The sequence below is a fragment of the Dermacentor andersoni genome, chromosome 1 (genome assembly GCF_023375885.2).
Source record: "Dermacentor andersoni chromosome 1, qqDerAnde1_hic_scaffold, whole genome shotgun sequence".
Lineage (NCBI taxonomy): Eukaryota > Metazoa > Arthropoda > Arachnida > Ixodida > Ixodidae > Dermacentor > Dermacentor andersoni.
In genome coordinates this window covers 173,194,939-173,219,531 of record NC_092814.1, presented here as the reverse complement: position 1 = coordinate 173,219,531, position 24,593 = coordinate 173,194,939, and the positions used below count along the sequence as shown (strand labels likewise).

The 24,593-nt window shown below is 39.9% G+C and overlaps 1 protein-coding gene across 1 annotated transcript in view; it reads left to right on the top strand.

The window, feature by feature from the left end:
• The first annotated feature begins 1,759 nt into the window (after window positions 1-1,759).
• The window catches only part of LOC126547299 (importin-4-like), a 126,478-nt gene continuing 103,644 nt past the window's right edge, over window positions 1,760-24,593 (top strand). Inside the window, exons 1-5 of the mRNA XM_050195258.3 lie at window positions 1,760-2,005; window positions 6,111-6,197; window positions 8,664-8,749; window positions 11,517-11,558; window positions 15,397-15,529. Coding sequence (XP_050051215.1) covers window positions 1,940-2,005; window positions 6,111-6,197; window positions 8,664-8,749; window positions 11,517-11,558; window positions 15,397-15,529 — 414 coding nt within the window. The 5' untranslated portion in view covers window positions 1,760-1,939. The remainder of the gene's footprint in view (window positions 2,006-6,110; window positions 6,198-8,663; window positions 8,750-11,516; window positions 11,559-15,396; window positions 15,530-24,593) is intronic.

Below are 24,593 nucleotides of genomic sequence, written 5' to 3'. Positions count from 1 at the left end.
GGAATACCCAAGTAATGAATAAGCTGCACGTGATAAAACGAAAACTAGGAAACTGGAAAATTAGCACGATATAAGGAAGTATTTCTTTGCCAATTAAGAATAGAACACACTTACAGTACTCGTTCTTACCTCTTGATTGGCAGCGATCCTCCTACTTGTAGTAAGTGCGGCAATAATCTCACAGCTCTACATATTATTTTTCAATGCCCTGCAATAGAAGCGGATAGGAAAAAAGTATTTCCCTTCTGTATATGCGAAACCATACCTCTGCACCCGGCATTTTTTCTTAGCAGTGAACCACTTTTTAATCTCTAAATCGCCTTAGAGTTTTTAGCTGAAATAAACACCCTGGAAATCATTTGTCCAGATAATTTTAGCACCTGATTAACAGCCCTTGTATGATGATGATGAATATAGTGTTTTTTGGCGCAAGGGCCAAGCAACCCTTGTATGCAAGAGCTCCTTTGAAGCACTTTTGACACTGTTCTGTGTTTTTTTTTTTTTTCGTATCATGTTTTTAACGAAACCCAATTGCCATAACCCACATCACTAACTAGTTAGTGTCTTTATTTTAGTGCCTATATGTTTTACGCCATCTACAGCATTGTTTTATGCCCTTTTACAGCCATGTCACATCTACCATGAGGAATTCATTGTCCATGCCATCCGCAATACATCGTTAACATTACCATGTGTCATGGCGCTCTTTGGCCATAACTGCCCCTTGCGCCATAAAACATCACACATCATCAACAAATATTTTACATATAAAATACAATTTTTTTAGACATATGCATTGAAATTTTTGCTAAGCTCGTTTCGTGTATCGCGCTTTGGGTGCACGTTAAAAAAGCCGGCAGATCCCACGCCCTGTGCGAATCGATATTATGCGAAGCAGTGTGCGGGGAGCCTACCAAGCTAACGAAACGACCTTGAGAGCACCAAGGCATATAGGCAACTGTTTCATGACCTACATGACACGCATGTCATGACCTATCATTTTTGTCATACTCTTATCATACTATGCCAAATTTGGTACATACCAAGAGGTAGGTGGCTGTTTCATGACCTACATGACACGCATGTCATGATATTCATGTCATGACCTATCATTTGTTTTTGTCATACACTCTTGTCATACTATGTCAATTTTGGTACATACCAAGACGTAGGCGGCTGTTTCATGAGCTACATGACACACGTCATGATATTCGTGTTATGACCGATCACTCATGTTCGTCATACACTCTTGTCACACTATGCTAATTTTGGTACATACCAAGTTAACGAAACGACCGTGAGAGCACCAAGACATAGGCTGCTAGATAGATACTGTCAAAGTGGCAAATGTTCGCCAAGAAATGATTCGTATTTAAAACCCTGGGTTGTCTTAGTTACTTCAAAGCCCTTGCGGCGTCTCACGTTGCTTCCCAACGTTGAACTGAATGAATCAACGAATAAATCAATCCATTCTTTCACTTCAGTACCAGCTGTTGACAAATTTATGACGTTACCTGCAGCATCTAATCGGAGTTTACTAAAATCGTGCACCGAGAACGCGTGTCGTCTGGTCAAGCAGGCGACGTACTATGTTGTACAAAATTAAAATACCTTATTATAAATGTGTGCCTCGAAAATATCGCTAAATATTGTTTTTGAGAAATTAGACTGTCACACGCTCTATGAAAGTTTCAAAATTCTGCCTCATCCGGCGGCGGCGCACTACGGTAAATGTAGGCTGTTGCGTTGACCGTCTAGTCATAAGTCTAGTGGTCTAGCCGGTGTAGCAGCCACCGTACCGTATAGTCTATGGTATAGTCTTGCGCAGGTCTAGAGCGACACAACTTTTAACAAGCAGTCTAGCGTAACGCCTTAGCGTTGCTAATAGCTCCGAATCTCTTATAACCGTCACTTGCGGCGCAACGAGCTGCCAGTCAACATGGCAGCCTCCCTCGAGAGCATTTTGTTGCGCTTGTTGGTCCCTGACAATGCTGTGATTGCTCAGGTACGTTTTTTTGCAAAATATGCCGGAATTCTTCACCGAATCCACGTTGAAATGTCCTAAATAAGCACCCATCTTGGTCACTTCTCCCGGCACAGTTAACTGTGTTTAAGCATACGAGCGCATGTCACACGCACATGTCACACGTGCTTTAAGACAGGTGAAAACGCTAATAGGAGATTTAAAGAATCGCTGTTCCCTATCCTTTGAAACGCCTATTAAAAGGCTTAATGTGGCTTCTGTTCTCGTTTAACGGTTAACAGTCGCCCATTGTAACTTGCTTTCGATTTTTTTTTAATTTCCTACATTTTTATTACAAACGAGCGGAGTTCACGTACTTGAGCTGCGTGAGGTGCCCCTGCCCTCCTGCCTTCCATACGAACGAAGGTTTTGTTTTAGTAGAATGAAAGCGCTTTACGAATCTTATTGTTACTTATGTTAAAACACTGATCTGATATGTATTGTTCTCGCACCGTGATTATTTATTAGCTTTCCACGCATGCAATCATAAGCTGCTTTCGCTGATCTAGCACACGTGCAAACAATGTTACCTGTGTAGTTTGCAGTGTTAGTCACAGTTGTGAAGGCACTCTGCAGTCTAGAGAACAGCAGCATGTAGGTGGTAATATACTTGCGAATTTTTGCCGTATTTGTCCTCTCTGACAAATAGCAATTTCAGTAATTATTGGGAATTGACTGTCATCACGTTGCAACTTTGTCACCGCAATATATATGTGATGTGTGTGTGTGTGTGTCACCTGGCACGCAGTGCTTAAATGTCCGCAACAAATGGTGCACCAACTGCACATCGCTCTACTGTTTTGGCGCAAGCACAATGCCAAAAACATGAAACCTAGAATTGTGCAGGCACACTGAAAAACAGAAAAGATGTTCATGTGTCGTCACATTTTCTGTCACTATGTGTGTCTGTGATACGATTTACCATAATATGTAACCTAGGCCCACAAGGAAAATATTTTAAGTCAACTGGAACCTGAAAAAGAAACGAGAATCTCAACCCACACCCTGGCATTACTGCTACACATTGTTTGCTCCAAGGCAGTGCTTTGTAGATGTGCACTGTTGAAGGCATCAAGGGACTCAAATTTTTGCTTAATGTTCACTATTGCCGAGACATGCATAGTGACTCTAGAAGTGTCTCGCTCTGTTTGGTCATATGCTTGTCACAAAAAAAAGGGGGGTGGGGGGAAGATACCTTGGTCACATCAAAAGCTCCAAAAACCAGTACTAATGTCATCTTGAAAAGCACTGGTACATGTTGCTACATTTGGCAGGTGAAATCAAGCATCAGCAGAATGGTTTCCAGATAGCAATTCCATTCGTGAGGTTCGTGTGAGCATAGTTTGTGCTCCTGATTTCGTGACATAAGTGTAAATTGAGCCAGGAAAGCTGCTCCTGCTGGGTGTGGCACATTTCAATTTATGCTGTGTGGCACATTGCTTGCTAGGGACTGGTTTTGCTTGTGGTATGTAAGGACTGTACATTGCAAAATTCGGTTTAGTATGTATGTGAACCATCAAACTCAGCCAATTAAACTTGCCAGTGACAATACATTTGGGGTTTTGAAGAAGTCAAATTTTCCATACAGTTACAAAATTGAAGCTTCTGCGTGTCAACCGTGGGCTGCCTAATACCCTAGTCGCACGGTGCACTTTTGATTGTAATGTTGGCGAGTGGCATCAGATTTCTTAACCAGGATTGGCTCCCTTCTGCAGCTTGTGCAAAGGAGCCAATCGGCCAATCGCAATTTACAAAGTCGATCCTGGTCGGGCTCGATCACAATTGAAAGTGTCCCCTGTGACACTGCAATTTTTTTTTTGCAAAACCCAATCACAGAAACTGCACAATTCAAAACAGCATGCTAAACTTATTCAAAGGTACATTCTTAATATAAAATCCAGCTTTTTGTCTATTCAGCAGTTAAACTGTTCAGTCAGCCTGTCACCTGGGACCACTTGTAGAAGTAATTTAACACTGGTAAAAACCCTGTGTGACTAACTGTAAGTTGCCACACAGTAAGTTGTCAAAGGGCAAAGGTATAATAAAGCTTCTTACATTTTTCAGTCCTTATGCTATCTATGTACAAGCATCCCTATGAGTCATTCACAATGAGTGGTGTTTTTATAGTGCCATTGTTACATTTATTCTAATGTTATTTGTGAAATTAATCAGCTACTGTTGTTACGAATACCAACCACACATATTCATAGATGGTCTAGGTGGCTGTAATCACCAAATAACATATTTTCTCATGAACAGCAATATATGCAACTGTGCTCACGACAAAAAAAAATAATAATAAAAGAAAAGATAGCCTAGCACTGTTTGCTGTAAGGAAGATTTACCTCCGAGTTTTCTAAGGGGGCATCCAGCCATCCACATTTAAGGACCACTGGTAACCATTGAATTATGTTGCATTTAATGTATGAGTGTTGGCCTACCAGGTAATGACGTTGGAACTATGATGTGTGCTTTTAAGGGTCTTTCCAAGAAAGCAGCTGAAGATACCCCAGTTCATAGGCACCATCATTACATCATTGTAGCTTTGTTATTATAGTATAAATTGAAAATATATTAAAATTAACAACTATAGCATCTTAAGCAGTTAAGCTTGGCTTCCTAAATTGTATGGTGTGCAGATCAGTCATGTGTATGTAAACCTGTCAAAACTTATATTTTTAGATGATGGGTTTATATACAGTTTAATGTAAGATTTTAGCATTTGTAGTTGATTTTGTTGAGTTTCAGTGTATAAAACCTAGCTATAACAGTTTTTTACACAGTGTTGCAAGAAAATGAGATGTAAAATTTCGCTTCTGTGATCTAGTATTTTTGGCTTTTATACAGACGTTTTCATATTTACACTGTGGTTTTCTAACAGCACATTGGTAGGTGTGCTCTGAAATCTACTAATTAATATTAAAGTCTGGCAAAATACACACTGACCATGTGAGGTTACAGAGCTATCCAGCATGCGTTAAGTGTTGCAAGATGTAGCTTCTGCTTTTTTACTGAAATGATAACTACATCTGCTTAGTGCTTAATAGTGTAGGATTCTTTAGCCAGTGCTTGACCCAGCTTGGCACATCACATGAGTTACAGGAGTTACATGGTTACCTGAATGCTGTGCCTGTTTTGCAGGCATTGTTTCTGTGTTAGCTTAAGTTTTCTTGTTAACTGACTGCCAAATGGCAGGAAAAGTGTCAGCCTGGCTGAGAGTTGCCTGTAGCCCATCTCACCAAAAAAGAGTGCTTTATATTTGGCAAAACCATACTAAAAGCAGGAGAAAGCAATGCCACGAGGTGTCTAAAATCATTGTTGCACTTGAAACTACCATGAACACCGAATATATAGGTCCTGAAGTAAGGTTCTGAATTCTTTTCAAAGTTTTGCAAAGTAAAGTAGCAGGAGCCTAAATGATGATCCAAAGAGTTTGAAGGATGGCACATGCACATATAAAAGGACTTGGCCAGCCAATTGCTAGCTTAGCAAAATATGCAGCCAGTGTACCACATACTGTACTAATTAACATGGTGAAAGATGTGGTATACAAATTTGTTACTTTACATGGTCAAACTGTGCAGCTTTGATCAGCTGGTTGGCATTAGGACAGAACAATTAATGTGGTATTCATGCTTGAAGCAATCTTCACATATGTGAAATACCAAGGCTCAGACGTGATTTACCAATGACTGTTGTCACTAGAACATGCACCTAATCACAGTCAAAAGCAATAGTGGATTGGACAGTGGAAGCATGCTTTCTTGTAGTGTTCAGAATGTATAAACATTATATCAAAGGTGCGGTCGACTAGCATCTTAGCAGTTCTTGCTTGGCAGTGCACGAGGCCTATTGTCTGCCTATTCAAATGCCAGACCATGCTGTGCAGTCCTAATGGCGCAGTCTGTGTAGTGCTGCCTGGTGCAATACATAGTGGGAAATTTAGAAGTCACAATATCTGCACCAAAAGTCTTATTTTGAACATAAGTCAGTGAAAATGAATGCAATTGTTTTAAATGGTAGATTTGCTATGTGGGCATACTGCGCTGGATGAGTGCTATAATGTTACAATTTGGCTTGCACACAGGCAACTCAGGAGCTCAAGGAAGCATACAGAGATTCTAACATTGTGCAACACCTCTGCCATGCACTTTGCATGTCTGAGAATGTTCAGGTAAGCTCATTTCAAGATCATTTTACTTGTGCCTTTGTAGGATATTTGTCATATTTGGAAAGGTTGCTTTCTTCATATAACCTATTGTAACCCTGTGCTCTAGCCAGATGTTGCATTTGGTCTTTATGCAGGGTGTCCCAGCTAACTTTAGCCAGAGTTTAAAAATATGCGAATGTCACGTAGTTGGATAGAACAAAGGTAATGTTTGCCGTCGCTTGGAGATACTCAAACTATTTTTCTCATTCTGCCTAATTATAAAATTAGTCTTAATTAATCAACCTATCAATTATAATTAGATTAAACATGTCAACGAGAAAATTGTAGAGCGACATGAAAAACCCCCAATACAGCTTTCTGTTCCTCAATATAGGCTACATAAGTGTTTTGCCGAGCATGAAAGAAGCTCGAGAATACATGTAATGTTCCTCGAGCGGCCAGTCGCGCGGCAATTTCGCGTGCATTTGCGGGCTTCTTTCACAATCAGAAAAACACTTTTGTGTAGCACGTAAAAAAGTTGCACCATGGTAAGATCCAGCCCTTGAAGGACATCATCACCACCTTGGGCCGATGTTTGTCTCAGAACATTTGTAGCGCTGCACATTACCCCAGTAAGGGGTGAACATTTAGAGTTATGTCCCTTGCGCAAGCACAATGTTTCGCCTCTGCCACAGATGAAAATGAATCGGCCGTCGCAGGTGAAGACGTAGACACTTGTACTTAGTAGGTGTAATGTAGCCATAGCAATACAGTATCCAAGTTCGGGGGGAAGAATTGTGGCATGAGAAGATGATGAAATTAATCATGTTGTTCAATTTTTTTATGTAGCATGCTGTGATATAGTTTTTGTGAGACAGCTTTGTCTAAATAATTATTCTGGGCTTAAACAAATTTTTTTCAGAGACCCTTTAATGGGATACTGAAGAGCAACACTAAATCCATTTTATAGACAAACTATGGCTTCCGAAATTTATTGTCAATATTTAGTTGGAAAATGTTGATCACGGCCAGAGGAAATTGAGGTCCAGCTTTCCCTTCTTAAATTACATACCAAGGGCTGATACGTCAGTGTAATTTCATACATGTCAATGTCTCGTATTTGCACTGTTTCAATGCCACAGATGTTTTGAAACTTGCTGTGTGGAGTATTTGGCCCCTTTAGAATGCAATATGGTTCTTCTTTGCCAGATGAACTACTAACTTGGCCTGGGCAGAGGCTGTCAAAATCATTAATGCCATGGCAAACTGGTGTGAGAACTTCAGGCCGGCATCACTCCCGCTCTTTTTTTTTTTTTTTTTACTCCTTCAACGCTCTTGCTTACCAAGGCTCTGCTCAATATAAGAGGGCATGTTTTTCTATTGTAGAAAAGTAATTTACTATTACAGCTCAACTTAATGGATAACTTTAGTATCCCTTTTAAGTAGTACTGATGCAAACTTTGAGAGCTATTGTTTTCCTCTGATGATTACGTAGTGATGCACCAACCATTGTACAGAACCTTATAGTCTCCACTTTTTCAGAAATGATTACTTATGCCCTCCTTTATTAGTATGACCACTCTAAGTTTCCACACCACAAAACACTGTGATGCTGCTGACCCATTTGTAAATGTAGCTGCTAATGGATGACGTGATATGACAGATAGATGATGCAGACATCTTAGTGCACATATGCCCCATGAAGAAGATTATGAAGAGTGCATGAGCACTTCAAGTTCCTTCTCATTTTATAAGTGATAAGACCAGTAAGAGGAGCTGCTGTGAACAAAGGGAATGGGAGGGGTAGGTATCTATGCTTCATGCAACAGCACAGATTCAACAAAATGTTTATCTTTGGCCCATGTTGGGGGTAATGAAGAAATAAAACAGCCTTGAGATGAAGCTTGCACAAGCTAGTCTGTTGTTTGCTGCACTTGCACATTTCCATGCCCCATCCATCACCTGTAGGTCGTTACTGAAAACAAGAGCTTTGCTAGAATCATGTGCTGTGTTCATACTGTGTTGATGCCTATTTCACAGGACACTGTGGCTTGGACAGTATTTAAAGTCATAATAAAGAATGTCCTAACCTTTGCTGGCCATATATATTTGGTTGAAGGTATTCATATGTACGGATGAGTTGAGCAATGTATGTACAGTCCGCCACAAAATTTTACGGATCACAGGATCTGAGAAAAAGCTCAGTATATCCGCAAGCTCACAACGGAGTCTGGTGTTCGCATTTCCAGCCACTGCTAGTGTACAAGAGCAACATAGTGATATACGATTTTACTGGATACTTTATAGGCTGCTCAGAAATGCAATGTTTTACGAGATCCTGTGGTCCATAAACTTTTGTTGTTGACTGTACTTCAACTTTGAAATATTGTGGCAATTCTTTGAGGGCAGCTGAAGTTTCCATAATGTAGCTCTTTAGAAGTGTCTAATTACTTAATTAAATGCATGCAATTATGTGCTGTTTATGTATAGGTACGGCAATACTCAGCAGTGCTTCTGCGGAAGAAGTTGTACCGCCTAAGAGGCTGGAAGAAACTATCATTAGAGACACAAAATGGGTAAGTTTTTGAGCCTAGGTTATGCAACCTTGGTGACTTCGAATTGTTTTTCATGCCTTGGTTATTCATGTGTAGTCTTCATGTTCTCCTTGAAGCAGAGGGTAATTTGTTACAGCTCTCAACATTTGTAGACTATTCTGCATTACTTATAATGTTCTTGTATTTATCTTCAGTTACGTGTGCATAATGTAATTTTCATATTATACTTCTTCATTCTTGATGCATTTTGTGCATCAGTGTTCATGTCTTTATTGGTAAAACTGATGTTCATGTTGTGCGGCCAGTTATGACTTCACAGCCGCTAAGCCATTGGGAGTTCAAGAAGGCAAGCAAGCTTTGCTCCAGCTTTAGTTTTGCACCTGGATCACAGTGAGAAACCATTAGCTAGGATGTTGATGTGAATTGAATAACTTCGGGTGACTGAAGAATGCTGCAGGACCTGCAGCTGTCTCAGGACAAAAGCCAACTGCATGTGCTGCACTTCGAGCTAACAGAGGAAAAAAAATCCAGTCTCCGCTGCTGCTGCTAGTGCGTGATTGGCAACATCCTAATGAAATCTTGCTAATTAAGCAAATTTATTTTTATCCTGACAAGTGGAATTGAGTAGCTGGAAGCATGCTGTATTAAATCTCACCACTTAGTCAACAGTGGTGTAGCTAGTGGTTCATGATTAATATAGCAAACAGCCCTAATTTACACATGCAATTTAAAGGAAGTAACATGACATGCTGTGTTGTATCCGTCATGGCCTGTCCATAAACTTCAGCCGTACGCTATAGTACTTTCCGTTTAGACCCTCTGGTGAGACTCTCCGGTTAGCGCTATCTGCTTGGGTAAGAAGGCTTGCGTGTCCCATGATGGGGACTGCCAGAGAATTTTAACAAGTTCCTTCGTCACTACAGCTAGACATATGATTGCATGTGGGTGAGCCTGATATGCTCACCCACTTAACAAAGTGTCACTGACATTTTGTTAAAAGCAACTGTTGATTTGTACTGAGCTTCCCTTTTCATTTAAAGTTTGTTTGCCAATACCAGTTTTTATATTTTTAATGCGTGTAGGCACAAGTCTTATTAATTAAGAGGCTCCAATTAATCAAGGTGATTTTTTATCGATACTCAGCTGAGATTTGTTTGTTCATAGCAAAATCTTTTTGTTTTACTCTTCTGCAGAGTGTGGCTGTGTGATGCAGCGGTTTTAAAAATTTATTGCAGTTAAACACACTGCCTTAAGATGGTGCTACAAAGGTTTTGTTCACAGTGCATGCCTGCTCTAACATAATCACTGACATCACATGTAGGAGCTCTCTGAACTTCCTGATGTAGTTGTTTCGATGCAGGGTTTCTTTCTTACTTAAAATTATACTGAAGTCATGCAGGCAAATTTAGTGACGCTTGGAGTTAGTGCACTTCACCACATTGAGTGTCACTTTGGCGGCTCACTGCTAAACGAGAAAAGAAAGTGCCATTTGGAGTTAATGGCAGTGTCGATGGGTAACTTAGATCGCACATTACATACCTGTTATTTTAGCCAATATTTGCAAAATAACATTAAGACGATCAATTGTCACAAACAAAAACCAGACGTCATTGCATCCACCACCCAAGCAAAGCGCTGCACATTGGGACGTCCTGACAGTGGTCAAAGCGTTGGCCCTAAAAAGGCTACACAAATGTCATTGGCAGAGAAAGAAGCATTGTTTTCATGAGCAGGAATACTTGGAACATATCAAATCACAAAAGAAAATGGTTTCAGAATTAGCGCTGACTGTCTGCTGATTATTATTTTATTTATATTTGAAGCATTGCCATCGAGTCTATACACGCTTTGACGCAGTGAAGTGAGTCTGATGATCACACTTGTAGGCAAGTGTGTTCTCCAGAGAGTCACTAAACCTTTCCCTATGACAGCATGCGAATGAACACAAAATGCATTCACTTAAAGTGGCACTAAATTTGCTCATCTGACAGAAGTATTATCTCTGTATCCCCTATGCAAATTGAAGAATTATACATTTTACTGGAGCCACAGAGAAAGTTTGAAACAACCGCTTAGTATTTACATGGTTGAAAAGTTGCCATAGTTGCTCTTTAAGGCACCAATTACATCTGTCTTTTGAAGGTTTAGTTTTCATCTTTTACTGATACAGTCATCACTAGAGACAGGCAGCAGTAAAACACATTAGAAAGTAAAAAAAATATTCTCATTATGTCTAACTGCATCTGCAAATGTGGACTCCGCTCTTGAAACATCTAATATTTCAGATGCAGTAACAGATCAGCTATATTTCACGTGCGGTATACTTGGAAACGCCCAGCTCACAAATTCACCTGCTCTAAATTATTGCTGTTAAATACAATTAAACAAGAGACGCCACTATATGAACACATTACTAGTTCCACCAGCAACCATCCAGACATCTTCCATCACTTTCTTCTAAAGTGCATCTTATGTATTAAGCTGTTTCGCAGTGCAAGTTGAATGAGAAGTGTCATAAAGCGAAATTTTTAACAAATATTATTCTCATTAGTACTTGTTGTTCTGAGGTGGTATCTTGGCATGTAAAATTATAGGCACAGCACCTGAAGTAGATAATGTGGCCCAGAGGAAAACAGGTGTGAGAAGATTCCTAATTATGGTAGCAGCAGTGTATCCCCCCCCCCCCCCCCCATTTTTATCTGATGTTGTGCCCTGTTTTGGTACTTGGAGTGTATTTTATTTTTGATAAGAATTCTAATATGACTGAAGTGTTGCCTTTTTGTTTCAGGTTGAAAAGTGGCCTTCTCCAAAGACTTACTACTGAACGAGAGTATGGTTCCCATTTGTTGCACTGTTTTTCATTCATATTCAACATTTAAGCATTATAACAAAGCACATAACAAAGGGCTTTGAGGAAAATAATATCTGAAACATCACCGTATTTTCTCACACCACCCTGTAGCGCATGACAGGTTCTTGAAGAAAATATAATTTGGATCATTGCTTTATTTTGTTGCACGTTTAGTAGGTGAATGTCTCAAAACTAGTGTTTTTCTTGGGATTTTTTGCAAGTGGACTTGGCCTTAGTGCTGGCTTCAGTAAAATTATTCCAATCTGTTTTTATTCCAAATTGGCTATTAGCCCTCCGTGATAGGTCAAAATGGCTTAGGCTCTGCCCATATGGGCTGTACCCGAGCCATTCTGACCTATCGCCGAGGGCTAATGGCAGATTTGGAATAAAAACAGATTGGAATAGTTTTACGTTATACCACCCCAAGGCTGCATTTGCAGTATGTGTCTTAATTACAGTTAATTAGTATATTTTATTCATCAGAAAGTTGCTCACTTGAATTTTTTGTGCAAGTAATGCTTACATCTTTAAGTACTCCAGCCTAAGGGGCAGAAGTGAAGTATAAAAAATGTTTTATTTATAATTATGCTCTGCGATAAAGTTGAAAATGTGTTGAAATTTCGTTATTCTAATTGCTGCTTTACTATAAGTTGACGAAAAAGGGGTCAGCAGCTTTACATCCACTGCAAACATTAAAGGCACACTAAAGGAATGTTAGATGTAGATTTCTGTATCAATCTTTCAAAGTTAATACTTTAATTTTTTTTATTGGCAGAAGGTCGACTACTAGCAGAAAAATGGATGTTGAATTTGGAAGTTGAATTTCATTTTCATTTTCCAATGACATCAGTCTGACATCATGACTTTCGAAGTATTTCTGCATGTTTAAGTCATTGTTTTATGGGATGAGGTCCCCAAATGCTGCTGCATTCAGTACCTGGTTATGTTTGAGTACGGTGAAGTCTTTATTGATAAACGATGAAGTAGCACTGAGCAGAAGCTGCCACAATTTATGATATGTTGGAGAGTGTGGGAGATTTGTAGTAGTGTTGCCACCCTCTTCTTTCTTATGCATCCTTTTTTTGGTTACCAAGTGTCCGCTTAGAATAAGGCCAACTTATTTGACATTCCATATGGGTAGTCTACCAATCCAGCTTAACTTCAATGTCTCACTTTTTTGTCCCTTTAATAAAGCATGCCTAGATTACTTGTTGTTTAAAGTACTAACCTCAACATTATAGCAGCAAATTAGCTGTACTGGCTATTTCCCAGACTTTGTGGCTTGACTGTTGTTCACCACATAGACTTTGCAACAAGAAGTGTCTGATGTCTCGTTACAAAACCTCTTTTAGATAAAGGGTTACTACCCCAGAAGCACCTTTCAAGTTGAGATGGCTCCACTTGTTTGTATTTACAGCCGTGAGCAAAAGTATGTGGACTGTGGATTTCTGGAAGAAGGCAAGCTTTCTTGCAGTATAGGCTTGTAGCTTCAAATCTACAGGTGTAGTGCAGTGCTCATACCACAAACTTATTTGTCAATTTTAGGCTATATGCCTAGGTGGAAAATAAATTCAGTCTTTTTTAGTGGAAAATGTAGTCCACATACTCTTGGTCACATGTGTAAGCTAAGGTTGGGCTAAATGCACCCATGGCTAGCAGAGCAGCTTTTAGAAAAGCACTGTTATATTAGCACACAGGTATACCACACATTGTGGTGCCCAACTGTCGTATTGTCAGCTGCCAATGATAGAGCACACACTCTTGTAGAGTCTTGATAGCCGCAGCATCTTGCATGTAACCAACTCTTGTTTAGTAATTACTGAGTAAATGCTGGTGAAAACAGTAGTCAAATCAAACTATGCTGCACCGACTCATCTGTGTACCTGTTAAAAGTAACAGGCCATGTATTAACATGCTACCTGCAGCAGTAACAGCTTATAGCAGTGCACAGTGTGTGACTGTATGACATGGTGCTGTGCACAGAGTTGAGGCAAAGGAGGTTTCACAACTTTGCTGACTACGTATAAAAAAAAAATTGAAATGTTGAAATTTCATTTACCATTCGTGCTCACCAGTACTCACTGTCTTGAAGAGAATCTACCAGTTTTTTGGTTTAGAATGAATCATTTTATGTAGTGATAGTATGTGTACTATATGGTTTATCAAAATGGGGGCTGTACTGAATAGCAGTGTTTGGGTAGAATGCTCCAAGGACAATAGCATTTCCCTCATGATGATGGTCAAATGTGACCTTTTGAGGGTCAAATTTTTTTCCTAAAAGTTCATCCCACCATGGTCCCTTAATTTTTTTTATTGCAGATTTTAATTCTTGTAGGGACTTATTTTCAGAAAAATCAAGAAAATATCTTTTTAGATGGCATTAAATCAACAAAATATTTTGTAATGTGTGCATGGACAAACAGCATACTTATATATATACATATATATATATTACAAATGTAATGAAAATCTCGCATTGTGGTTTTATGTTTTAAATTGGTTTGAAATAATGAGGGCCTATATTTTATATCGTTCCATTTCATTTTCCATTATTATCATCTGTCCTGCCGAGGGGCCGACAAAGTAATCTTGAACCAACAGGAGAGCCTCCAGGTGAAAATTTCACAGTAGCGCTTTCAGAAATAAGAAATGAGATAACAATCACTTTTCGAAGTGCCCATAACTCAGTTACGTGTGCAACAATGCCGAATTTAAAGTGTGGACAAGATCATGTTGCAGTAAACTGGGCCAAGTGGGGGTGCTACTCTGGACATTTTCAAATTCTGCAATGGCTACATTTTGGTCCACTCAGAGAGGCCGTATCAGCCCTTTGCTCCAATGAGAACTGACAAGATGGCAAATTTGACAGTATGGGTTGAATTTGACAATGTCCAGAATACCACCCTGGGAATACTTCTAAACCACCATGGTGGCAGCCACCGTAGAACATGAAAATTCAGTTCTGCCAGTAGCCGAGGAACAGCAGCACATGAGGAAGTCACAGGAGGTTGCAGTACCCCCAGAGTGACATTAGGCAGCATTTAGTTCCGAAAAGGCGTGTTTTTCCAAACATTCTGTTGCCACCATATGTGCGCATCCGGGACCATTTGGGACTTGTTTCTATCGCTGTAAATGTACAGCGATAACCCTTAAAAGGGTTAACTATAGTGTAACATGTTTTTGCTTATTGTTCCCCCTCCTCCTCGTCCCTTAAATAGTTTTTTTTAAACGTCATCAGTTTTGCATATTTTGTTGTAGTGCACAGTGTCTGCATTTGCAGTATCCTCAGTAAATCGCTTCTGTAAGAAATGCACCACAAGCAGTTTTGTAATCTGTAGCCAAACCTTATCACTTTTGAAGTGTTAATATATTCAAAGTATTACTTCCTAATTTCAATAAAGCACACTTCTTCCTTTGGATAGTAGCTGTTCGTGCTTCAGGAATTTTGTACAATGCAAAAAAGAAAAGCTAGAAAATTCTGCTTGGAGTTGAGGTGTGCAGGTCACTGAAATCAAAGCTGTGGGCCCTTGAGCTTTTAATTATGCAGAACTACTTGCAGTTTATGAAATATTCATATCTAAAAATTAATTGCGCCTTTTGAATTGTATAAACTAATCAGCCATTGTGACCTATATGGTCTGTTGTGTTGCAAGGTGAGAAGTTGCCCTTTCTTCTGTTAGCATCTTGCCTCTTCTCTTTTTCTTTCTTTATGGTTTGGTAATTTAGATTTTATATCATTAATAAATGTGTGTAGCTTAAACTAAAACTGAACTTTGTTGTTCACTGTATGTGTTGGGGCCTCTTTCTTGAAACACAGAAAGCCAGTTGTCCTGGCAGTTTGTCAGCTGGTGGCAGTCATAGCCAAGCACGAATGCCAAAGGAGACCATGGACAGAGCTACAACAGCTCTTGAGTGCACTCATGCACAGCAAGAACATAGACGAATGCACGGTCAGTGCAGGCAGCCTTTTTTTTTTTTTTTTCATCTTTATTTGTGTTACCTTTGTTTTGGTTACCTAAGGTTAGTAAATTATGGTAAACATTATATGGTAGCAGTCTTTGAGTGAACAAGATTACTTTCTGTACGCTTAATTACCTTTTTATTTTGCTTGTTCTTTGCATTTTAATTGAAACATTTATCTCATTTGAATTGTTTTTGTTTATATTATCATGTCAACACCTCATTTGAAGTAGCAAGCCCTGCATATAGCTGGGCTTATAGCTCCCTTAATCTCTCTCCCTCATGTTTAAACTATAACAATTTTTGTTCTATACTGAAGCTTGCCACTGAGGCGTATTCTAATGTAAGGTCTCCTATTTGGCTGATGCAACCCACAGGGTCACCAATTAGTTCCCATACGTGTAAACTGGTGTGCCTTTAGCCTTATCCTATGAACTTGGTCCCCAATATACCTATTTGCACAAATATAATGGAAGTTTCTTTCTCAGTATTACCAGCCTGTGAAAGCACCTTGCATTATATTCTGGGCCATGACGTGAGCCTCCCACCCCCTGGGGGTAGAAAGAAGCTGTAAAGAAATAGAAACTCTTGCCTTCACACACTTTAGTAGTCTACACTTAGGTAATGGTAATAACTGTTATGACTAACATTGATATATTTAATTAAAATGTCTTGAGGGGCTAGTTGGTTCATTCTAATGACAGATTGCTAAATGCACAACATTGGGAAACGGCACCATACAAGAAAAGATACACAGAAAGATAGAGCGCAGACTACCAAGAAACCATTGGCGGTCTGCGCTCGATCTTTCTGTGTGTTTCTTCTTGTGTGGTATCCTGTTTTCCAATTTTGCGCATTTAGCAATCAGTCACTTTTATTAGTATCTCTTATTAATTTAATTTTCTGTGTGAAAGAACATTTTGCCCCATTTGTGTACCTACCAAGTTAAGAAACAGTAAATCTGACCTATAAATCTAATCTCTGAGGGGATGACTATATATAGAAGGCTGGCCACTGATGTTGCAAGAACATTTAAAGCCCATCAGACACCGTCAAAGGTATATAGTACTTTATAAAAAGTAACTGGTTCAACCGGCACGACGCTGAACAAGAGACTATTAAATACAGTGTAGTAGAGCTTGTGTAATGCTAAGGGAGCATAGGAAGCACTATGTGCCCCCTTTCAATTCAGTATGACTGTTTTCTTCTCAATATTTCACAAACATTTTAGTTCATCAAGTAAGGGAATGAACTCTGCTATTGGAAAAAAAAAAAGAAACTTGTTCTATGTCTGTGTCTCCGACACAAAGCGCACTGCATGGCTTGAGAATGTCAGCAGTGCAGTTATGGCATGCAGCCTGAAGAAGTTCACTAAAAGCATAGAAAGAAAAAAAAAGTTGCAAGTAGAAACACATAGAAAAATCTACTGTATTTGCTTGCATAAAATCACTTTTTTTCCCAAAAATTAGCACTAAGTTGAGGGATAGCTTGTTATGCAGGGTAAATATTTGAGCAAACCTTTTTTTTTTTTTTTTTTTTTTTTTTTTTTTTTTTCACGCAGCCACCATTAAAGGGGCCCTAAACCACCCCCTCGGGCTTGGTGAAAAAAAAACGCAGTCCGCACATAGCATACACTGCTGTGAATATCTCGACCAAGTTTTACAGTCGTGCGCAGCATGTGGATCTCGCAAGTGGAGCACGAAGTCACCTATCTCTTGAACGCTCTCTTTTCAACAGAAGCCTGCTCCTCACTCTTTTCTGGATGCTTCATTTCGTAATGTTGCAGATTCCCATACACGGCTGCTATTGGCCAATAGCTGACATCAATCAAGGAGGGTGTTCGATAAAGGGAAAATCACACATCGACCCGTTCGTAGCACTTGTTACAAAAGAAACCCATATGGGTTCCTCGAAAGAAAAGCCTCACATTTGAAGAAAAATTCGTCCTGGTCCAGGACTCGAACCCAGGTCCACCGCCTTTCTGGGGCAGCACGGGTCCCGGGTTCAAGTCCTGGACCAGGACGAATTTTTCTTCAACTGTGAGGCTTTTCTTTTGAGGAACCCGTATGGGCTTCCTTTGTAGCACTTGCTACAAACGGGTCGATGTCTGATTTTCCCTTTATTTATTACTTCTCTCCACCTTGCGGATTTCCGCAGAACTATTACATCAAGGAGGGTGTTTGGATTGGTGCGCTTCCTCGTACTGTTACTGTGTGTATTTATTGAAGCAGTTCAATAGACAGGATTAAGTAAGCAAAAAATCTGCTTTCGAATTTGGATAATAATCGCGTACTTCTGGAAGAAGCTGGCTGTTGTCTGCTCACGCTCAGCTGCGGTCGCGCATGTAGGAATTAAACTTTGGCCACCCTGCTTATCGGTGTCGTAGCCGTCAGGTCTTGCTAATTTCGGCTAATTTTGAACACTCAACTAGCCTTGAACCATGCAAAACTTAATGTCGGACTACACGCACGCTTGCTAGCACGTGCTCACTCTTGGCCGTTCCTGGTTAGAGACTTCGCTTCATAATGAGATATTGATAGCGCTTCAAGATGTGCAAATTGTATGTGGCTAATACCCCTCTCACAGTGGACATTTTGATGTCATTAGATCTAAATGCCATTCAGTGCAACGAATGCCATTCGACCCATGGTGGTGCTACACAGGAAAAATTAGTCATTCAGTCATGGTATATCAATGGCTATCATAGCCAAAAAAAATTGGTGAGAAAAGTCAATCTATTTATTTGAATATAAATATATGGCATTGCTTCACTGAAATCATGCATTTCAAGCTTCTATTCCAGAATGTCTGGAGACTGTAAGCCAAAACAAGGCTTAGCCAGCTTAGTAGCCATAGCCGATAAATTGAAGACAAAACAATATGATTGCCATAGCAGCACTGAACGACGACACTCAGTTGCAGTAGATGAAGCAGTTAGTTGATGCGTGCTTTGCATTGCGAGCAAAGCATACTAATCAGAGGAAGAGGCTCAATCATCGAATAGATGCAGATGCCATTCAAGACACCGAGAACATGTGCATACAGGCGCCCAATTGTTAACAATATGTCAGACTAGTAAAGCGACAGCCACCAGACGCCACTAAGGTGGAGAGTAAAAACATTGTGACAGATTGCTGTACATCTTTTTTCAAGTTAAAATGACAGATGCCCTAAACCACGCAAAATAATTACCTTTTTACATGAATGCTTCTTAAATTACGCATGCTCAATGTCATATCTTGCCTTGTCTCTGAGGCACAAAGTATACATTCACTTCGAATGTGAAGCCGAATGAGTTTCTTGACCTCATTCGATTGCGGAAGTCATTTGATTCTAATGGCATTAAATATAGCTGTGTAGCAACCGAATAATGTCATTCGATGCTAATGCCATTCGGTTCGAATGACATTAAAACGTCCAGTGTGACAGGGGTATATTATCCATCGGTCAAGCTGGTGCAGGAAAAAGCCGGTCTGCACCATGTAGCACACCCAGGCAGGAGCATATGAGTGCCAGCGCGCACTCTAGCCCTGTTGTGCACAAAGCAAACACTGCAGTTGCATGTAGCTGCGGCCTGCCGCATAGTGTAGATACCATGGCCGCCGCAGTGCGCCACACCAAGTCTACTGGCTGAGCGCACCGCGGCTCGCTGAGGACAACCGTGATTGGCACGTCGTAGGTGCCAAAATCAGAAATAGTGGCATCTGCTTGAACATCCAAAATCAAATGTGAACTCGGCACCACGGTGATGTTTAGTAGGCGGAACGTTGTGGGTGTACCCCGCTCCGCTGTAGCTTTCACACTGGAAATCATTGAAGAAGGAGCGGAAGCACTGTGAACAGTATGTTTGATTGTCCATAACTCCGCTTCTGCTGAATGCATTGAAGAACTTTTTGCGGCAAAGTATTTCTGAAATAGTCTAATTTACCTTAAGATGCATTTCTCTACTTATATAAAAAGTGGTTCAGGGCCCCTTTAAGACCAATCTACGATGCAATGAGATTGTGTCCAAAAACCAGCTACCAATGAATCAAACATAGGCGGAAGCTATGCGAAAGGGCTGCCTTCTATTTTCTCACCTTGAAAACGCTCGTTCCGAATCAGAATCTCTGCTCAAGGAATCCATACTATCGGCTGCCTCTTTGTCCGCTTCTCCTTCAATATAGTGTCGTCCTACAACAGATGGTCCTTGGTAGCATAAAGTGAGTTTGAGATGCCAGTTCTCTTGAAGCTTTTGATAATGCCGTGATAAGAAATCATCTTCCACACCTCTATACTCCATTCCATTCATAGCAGTCAATGCTGCAGAAGCTACGCAAGAAGTTCAGTCAAGAAAAGTTATCACTCCGCGCATTCTGTTTATGCTTCATTGGGTGTCACATCCATGCTTTGCTTTTTAAATCTTTTTATATGCAATAAACATCACCAAATTCAGCGGACTGGATGTCAGGCAAAATGATTTCCCCGTTTCCATGTACTTAGAGGATACTAAGGTAAAGTTTCTTTTCAAGATTAACTAGGTTGGTAGCTTATATTTCTGCAATTGCAAATAGGTTATTCTCATCATAATCTAAGACTTTACATTCCCACACCACCTCTCTCTAACATGATAGGTTTTGGCAGCATCTTCATGTTGTTTAGTAGTGAAGAGACGAATATATTGCATTCAAAACTATGCAACTCAACCCAGCAACTGGGATGGAATTTTCCTTAACATAAATGACTGAAAATACAAAAAATTGGCACTGCTGTTTAAGCGTAAAATTGAACAAAAAAATTGGCTATTTTTACCTGCTAGTAATCAAAATTTCCTTCCCAACAAATGCCAGTGTAACTTCAAGAAATATTCTTTCAGTCTAAGCTTATTTAAGGTTTCCCATTTAAACAGTCCTGTGACACTTGCAGGCTGCAGAAACTGCAAACAGTCACCGAACAGCTTTTGCTTTTCTAACCATGAAAATTGTATTGACGATAACACATACTTGAATGGTTTGTAGCTGTAAACCTTTTTCACAGTGAGGAGGAAACTACTCACAACCCAGCTTACACGTGTGTTGCTAAGCTGCTTTCCTCCTCTTTGGCTTGTGCGTTCCAGCATCAACGTGCTTGCATTACCTTGTCTCAGCCGCACGTGTAGGATTTCAAAGCCACTCTAGCTCATCTTCAGCACTTATTTTGCTAAGTGGAGTTGTTCACGGTCCATAGGAAACCACTGTGCCATTGTGGACTTCTCAAGCAACTATTAAAAGTGTAAAAAACTGGGAGATGAAGCTTGCAAGTTTCACAACCATCCTTGGTGCGTTAAGAATTGAATCACTTCCCTATTAAGGAGCTCAGTGATGCCCTTGGATCGCCATTGTGAACAGAAAAGGATTTATGCCTACAGAATGTGTGAAGCGAGAATGGAGGGCTCTTAACATAACATGATGCATTCAAAAATCAGATGTTTTCACTTTGGGCACATATTAATAGAGCTACGTTTTCTGAATGCCTGCATAGGTCGTCATCTATCTTAGATAGCCATATGCTTAAGCACCATTCGTTCAGTCGCTGAATTCTATAACTGCTGTGACAGTGTCGCATCACTAACAAGATTGAATGGGAACGCTCACAGTGGTTTTCATACTGCTGTCCCATAGTGTAAAAAATGCACATACCCATTTTCAGTCACAGTCCTAAAGCCTATTTTGACAGCTTGTTTTTATTTGCCTCTTTTTTTTTCTCTCTCTATTTTCTTTGTGTGTGTATGTGCATGCGTATGTGTGCGTGTTGGTGAAGGGAAGGGAACAGTTGTGAACCTGTAGTCAGCTTGCTTTGCCATGAAAAGCTCTCTAGCTTCATTAAAATCTTCTCACTCTGACTTTGAACAAGTCAGGAAAGTACCAACAACAAACTCATTACTGCATGCTCGCAGAATGTAAATAATTAACAAGCTAGCACTCTGCTTACAAGCTTCTGCTAAAACAGAGCATTTATTTATTCCACGAAGGAGAGCACATGCCGGAAACAAATATATATTTAAATGTACACGTGTGTGGGGAATCCTTATTTTCTTATGTCACAATAACGAAACATCAGCTTTTCAGCAATCTGGACATTTAATAATATATTACTTTTTAAAGCTAAGCAACCGTGGGATGCTACTTGGCAGAAAATTGCATAACAGAGCGGATATCTTACCAGATGACAGCATTTTCATGATAGATCTAGCCAGAGGCAGTGTGTTATGCAGTTCAGTTAACATTTTCGATAATGCAAGCATCATGCAAGAAAATGCGAAAAAAAAAATTCATTTTGCAGCTTGGCGAAGGACTTTTCTCACAACGCCAAGCACCACTGCGGCCAGATGCTAGATAGTGCCACTTTCCCAAAATCGCAACAATGCCCAAGGTAAAAAGATGTATACTAGTTGCACCCAAATGAAACCAGGGAAGGCATAAGGGAAATGAACTGTTCCTTCTAATTGAAGTGTAGAAATAATGAGGAAAAGGGGAAATAAAAGTGGACGAAAAGTCAACTTGTCACGAGTGGGAGCTAAATCCACACATTCCACATTACACATGTGATGGCATACACTATACACAAACACAAATACACAAATATCCAAGAAAGTGCATAACAGCACGGCTACTGTTGCAGCCGTGCTGTTATGCACTTTCTTGGATATTTGTGTATATGTACGCGATTAGCTCTGTGGACGTTAGCCAGTGCCACTCATGGCCATGGCAGCAGATGTGGATAATACTTTCAAACCCATGCATCACCTAGTACATGAAATTAAGGGTAGACAGCTGGCCAGTAAACCCTCGTATGCTATTTCATGGCATCAAAGATGCCAAATTCGAGGCCTCCATTGTGAGGCCCCCTCATTCCCCTTAAGAGGAAGCTTTAGCTCGGGGCCTCCTATCTAAATGCATGGGTAAGGAGACAGTTTTTTCTTGCCGACCACTGTACTGAAATTGATTAGATTTGTTACATTTAAAAGAAAAAGTTAAAATATAGCGGCTGTTGGAAGCATATTTTTTATTCAGGCTGTCAATGTTTTAATAAACATTGTGGAAAATTGCAAATTTTCTAAAAACAAAACTACGAAGTTTACAACTCTGTAGCTTAGCAATGAAAAACAATATCACTATTCTGAAAACTGCATTAAATAGTACATCTAAAGCAGACAAAATTGGTATATTATACGCCCCTGTAAAATGTATTACTAATTTGTGAATAGGACTTTTTGCAAAACTCTTGTAAACGTTGTAACAAAGCCACATAAGCTGTAAATTAATATACCAAATTTGCCCGCTTTATATGCTTTTTGGACAACTGACTGACAGATAATGGCCGCTTTAGATGCTCTAATGGTTATCTCTTTTCAATCATTAAGTTTGCAGAATAAAGTATCTCTGCTTGATTACATTATGATATTGAGTATCCCCAAGCCAAGTTGTATGTCAGCAGAGAGCTTTAGCCTGGTCATATATGTATTGCCCCTCATGGAATATGGTTACTGGAGGCAGGCATCATCAGCCACGTTGGTGGCACTATCCTGTGGTGCAGAGCTTAAAACTATTATTGCAGTGACCAACCATATTCTAGTTAGCTGCTGGTGTAAAGCATTGTAAGTGACGTGACGTAGTCATTAGTATGCAATCCTTTCCTATTAGTATTTTTCTTTGACAGGGGCATTAATGTAGTACAACATTTCTAACGCATTCTGGTTGGATTAGCATTACAGCATGTTTCTACCAGCATACCGACCACACCTCCGGTAACCCAGTATTTCGTGAAGGGTAATATGTATATATACACAAGCTAAAACTTTCCAGTATGGAAACACAACTGCAGAAATGGAAGGGCTCTTAAACATATTAAGTTTTTCTTGACTCAAAACAAGGCAAATCAGGAGGATGTAGTGTAATAAAATGTCTTTTGTTTTACTTGTGTTAGAATGTGGAAAAGGCCTCTCTTTCTCTCTCTCTCTCTCCCCCCCCTTTCAACAGTGACATTACAGGCAGTAATAATAAAGCTGAAAGTGTTACCACCTTATCATACTGCTCTAGACTAGCTGTTTGATATTTGTGCAGATGCTCCACCCCTCTAGCATCGCCTGGATACCTGCTAAAACTTACTTCCGAAGTATACCAGATGTGCCCATACAAGTTCTAAAACCATTAAAACTGGTGCACTCGAATATTACTAAACGTATTTCAGTTTAACAAAATCTGGGATGTAACAAACTTTCTTCATATACTGATCTTCATTCCATTGAAAGGCATGTGTCATCTTTTTGGAATTTAGCAAAGCAATCTTGTTTTGCAGTTTTGTTTTAATGAAGTCTGTCTACACAAATCACATGCATGTACCTGAAGATTTTATGTCAAGCAAAAGATAAGAAAACATAGCCTAAATCAGAATTTATTTGGTATAGAACCTTCTTTGTACAAATATTGGCAGTGTATGGTGAGAAATGCTGATCGCTAAGCAAAAGACAGAAAGCACTGTTGTGCTGTCTTTCGTGTAAATATGAAAACCACACTGGGCACACATCATTCATGCTTGTAGATATCGTCCCAAACACATTAACGGCCATTCAGAACACGAAAACTCCAGGAGGTGGTGAGCTTACCAGCACTTCAGTGATGATGAAAGGAACTCTCGTCTTGGTGTCATCATACCATGTTGTCTTCATTATTGTTGCGAATGACATTATGGTGATTGCATTTATAATACCTTCGTAAACAAACAAAATGACGACATAGTATTGGTGTAGCCATCACGGTAGCTCAGTGGCTACGGCGTTGTGCTGCTGAGCACGAGGTAGCAAGATTGATCCTGGTCATGGCGGCAGCATTCCGATGGGGGCAGAATGCAAAAACACCTGTGTACTGCGCGTTGTGTGCATGCTAAAGAAATTCAGGTAGTCAAAACTGATCATGAGTCTGACTGCAGTATGACTCATAATCAGATATTGGTTTTAGCACTTCAGACTCCACAATTTATATTGCAATGCTGCGTTGCGCTGCTGCTGATACATGCGTACAAATAGCGCTGTCTTAT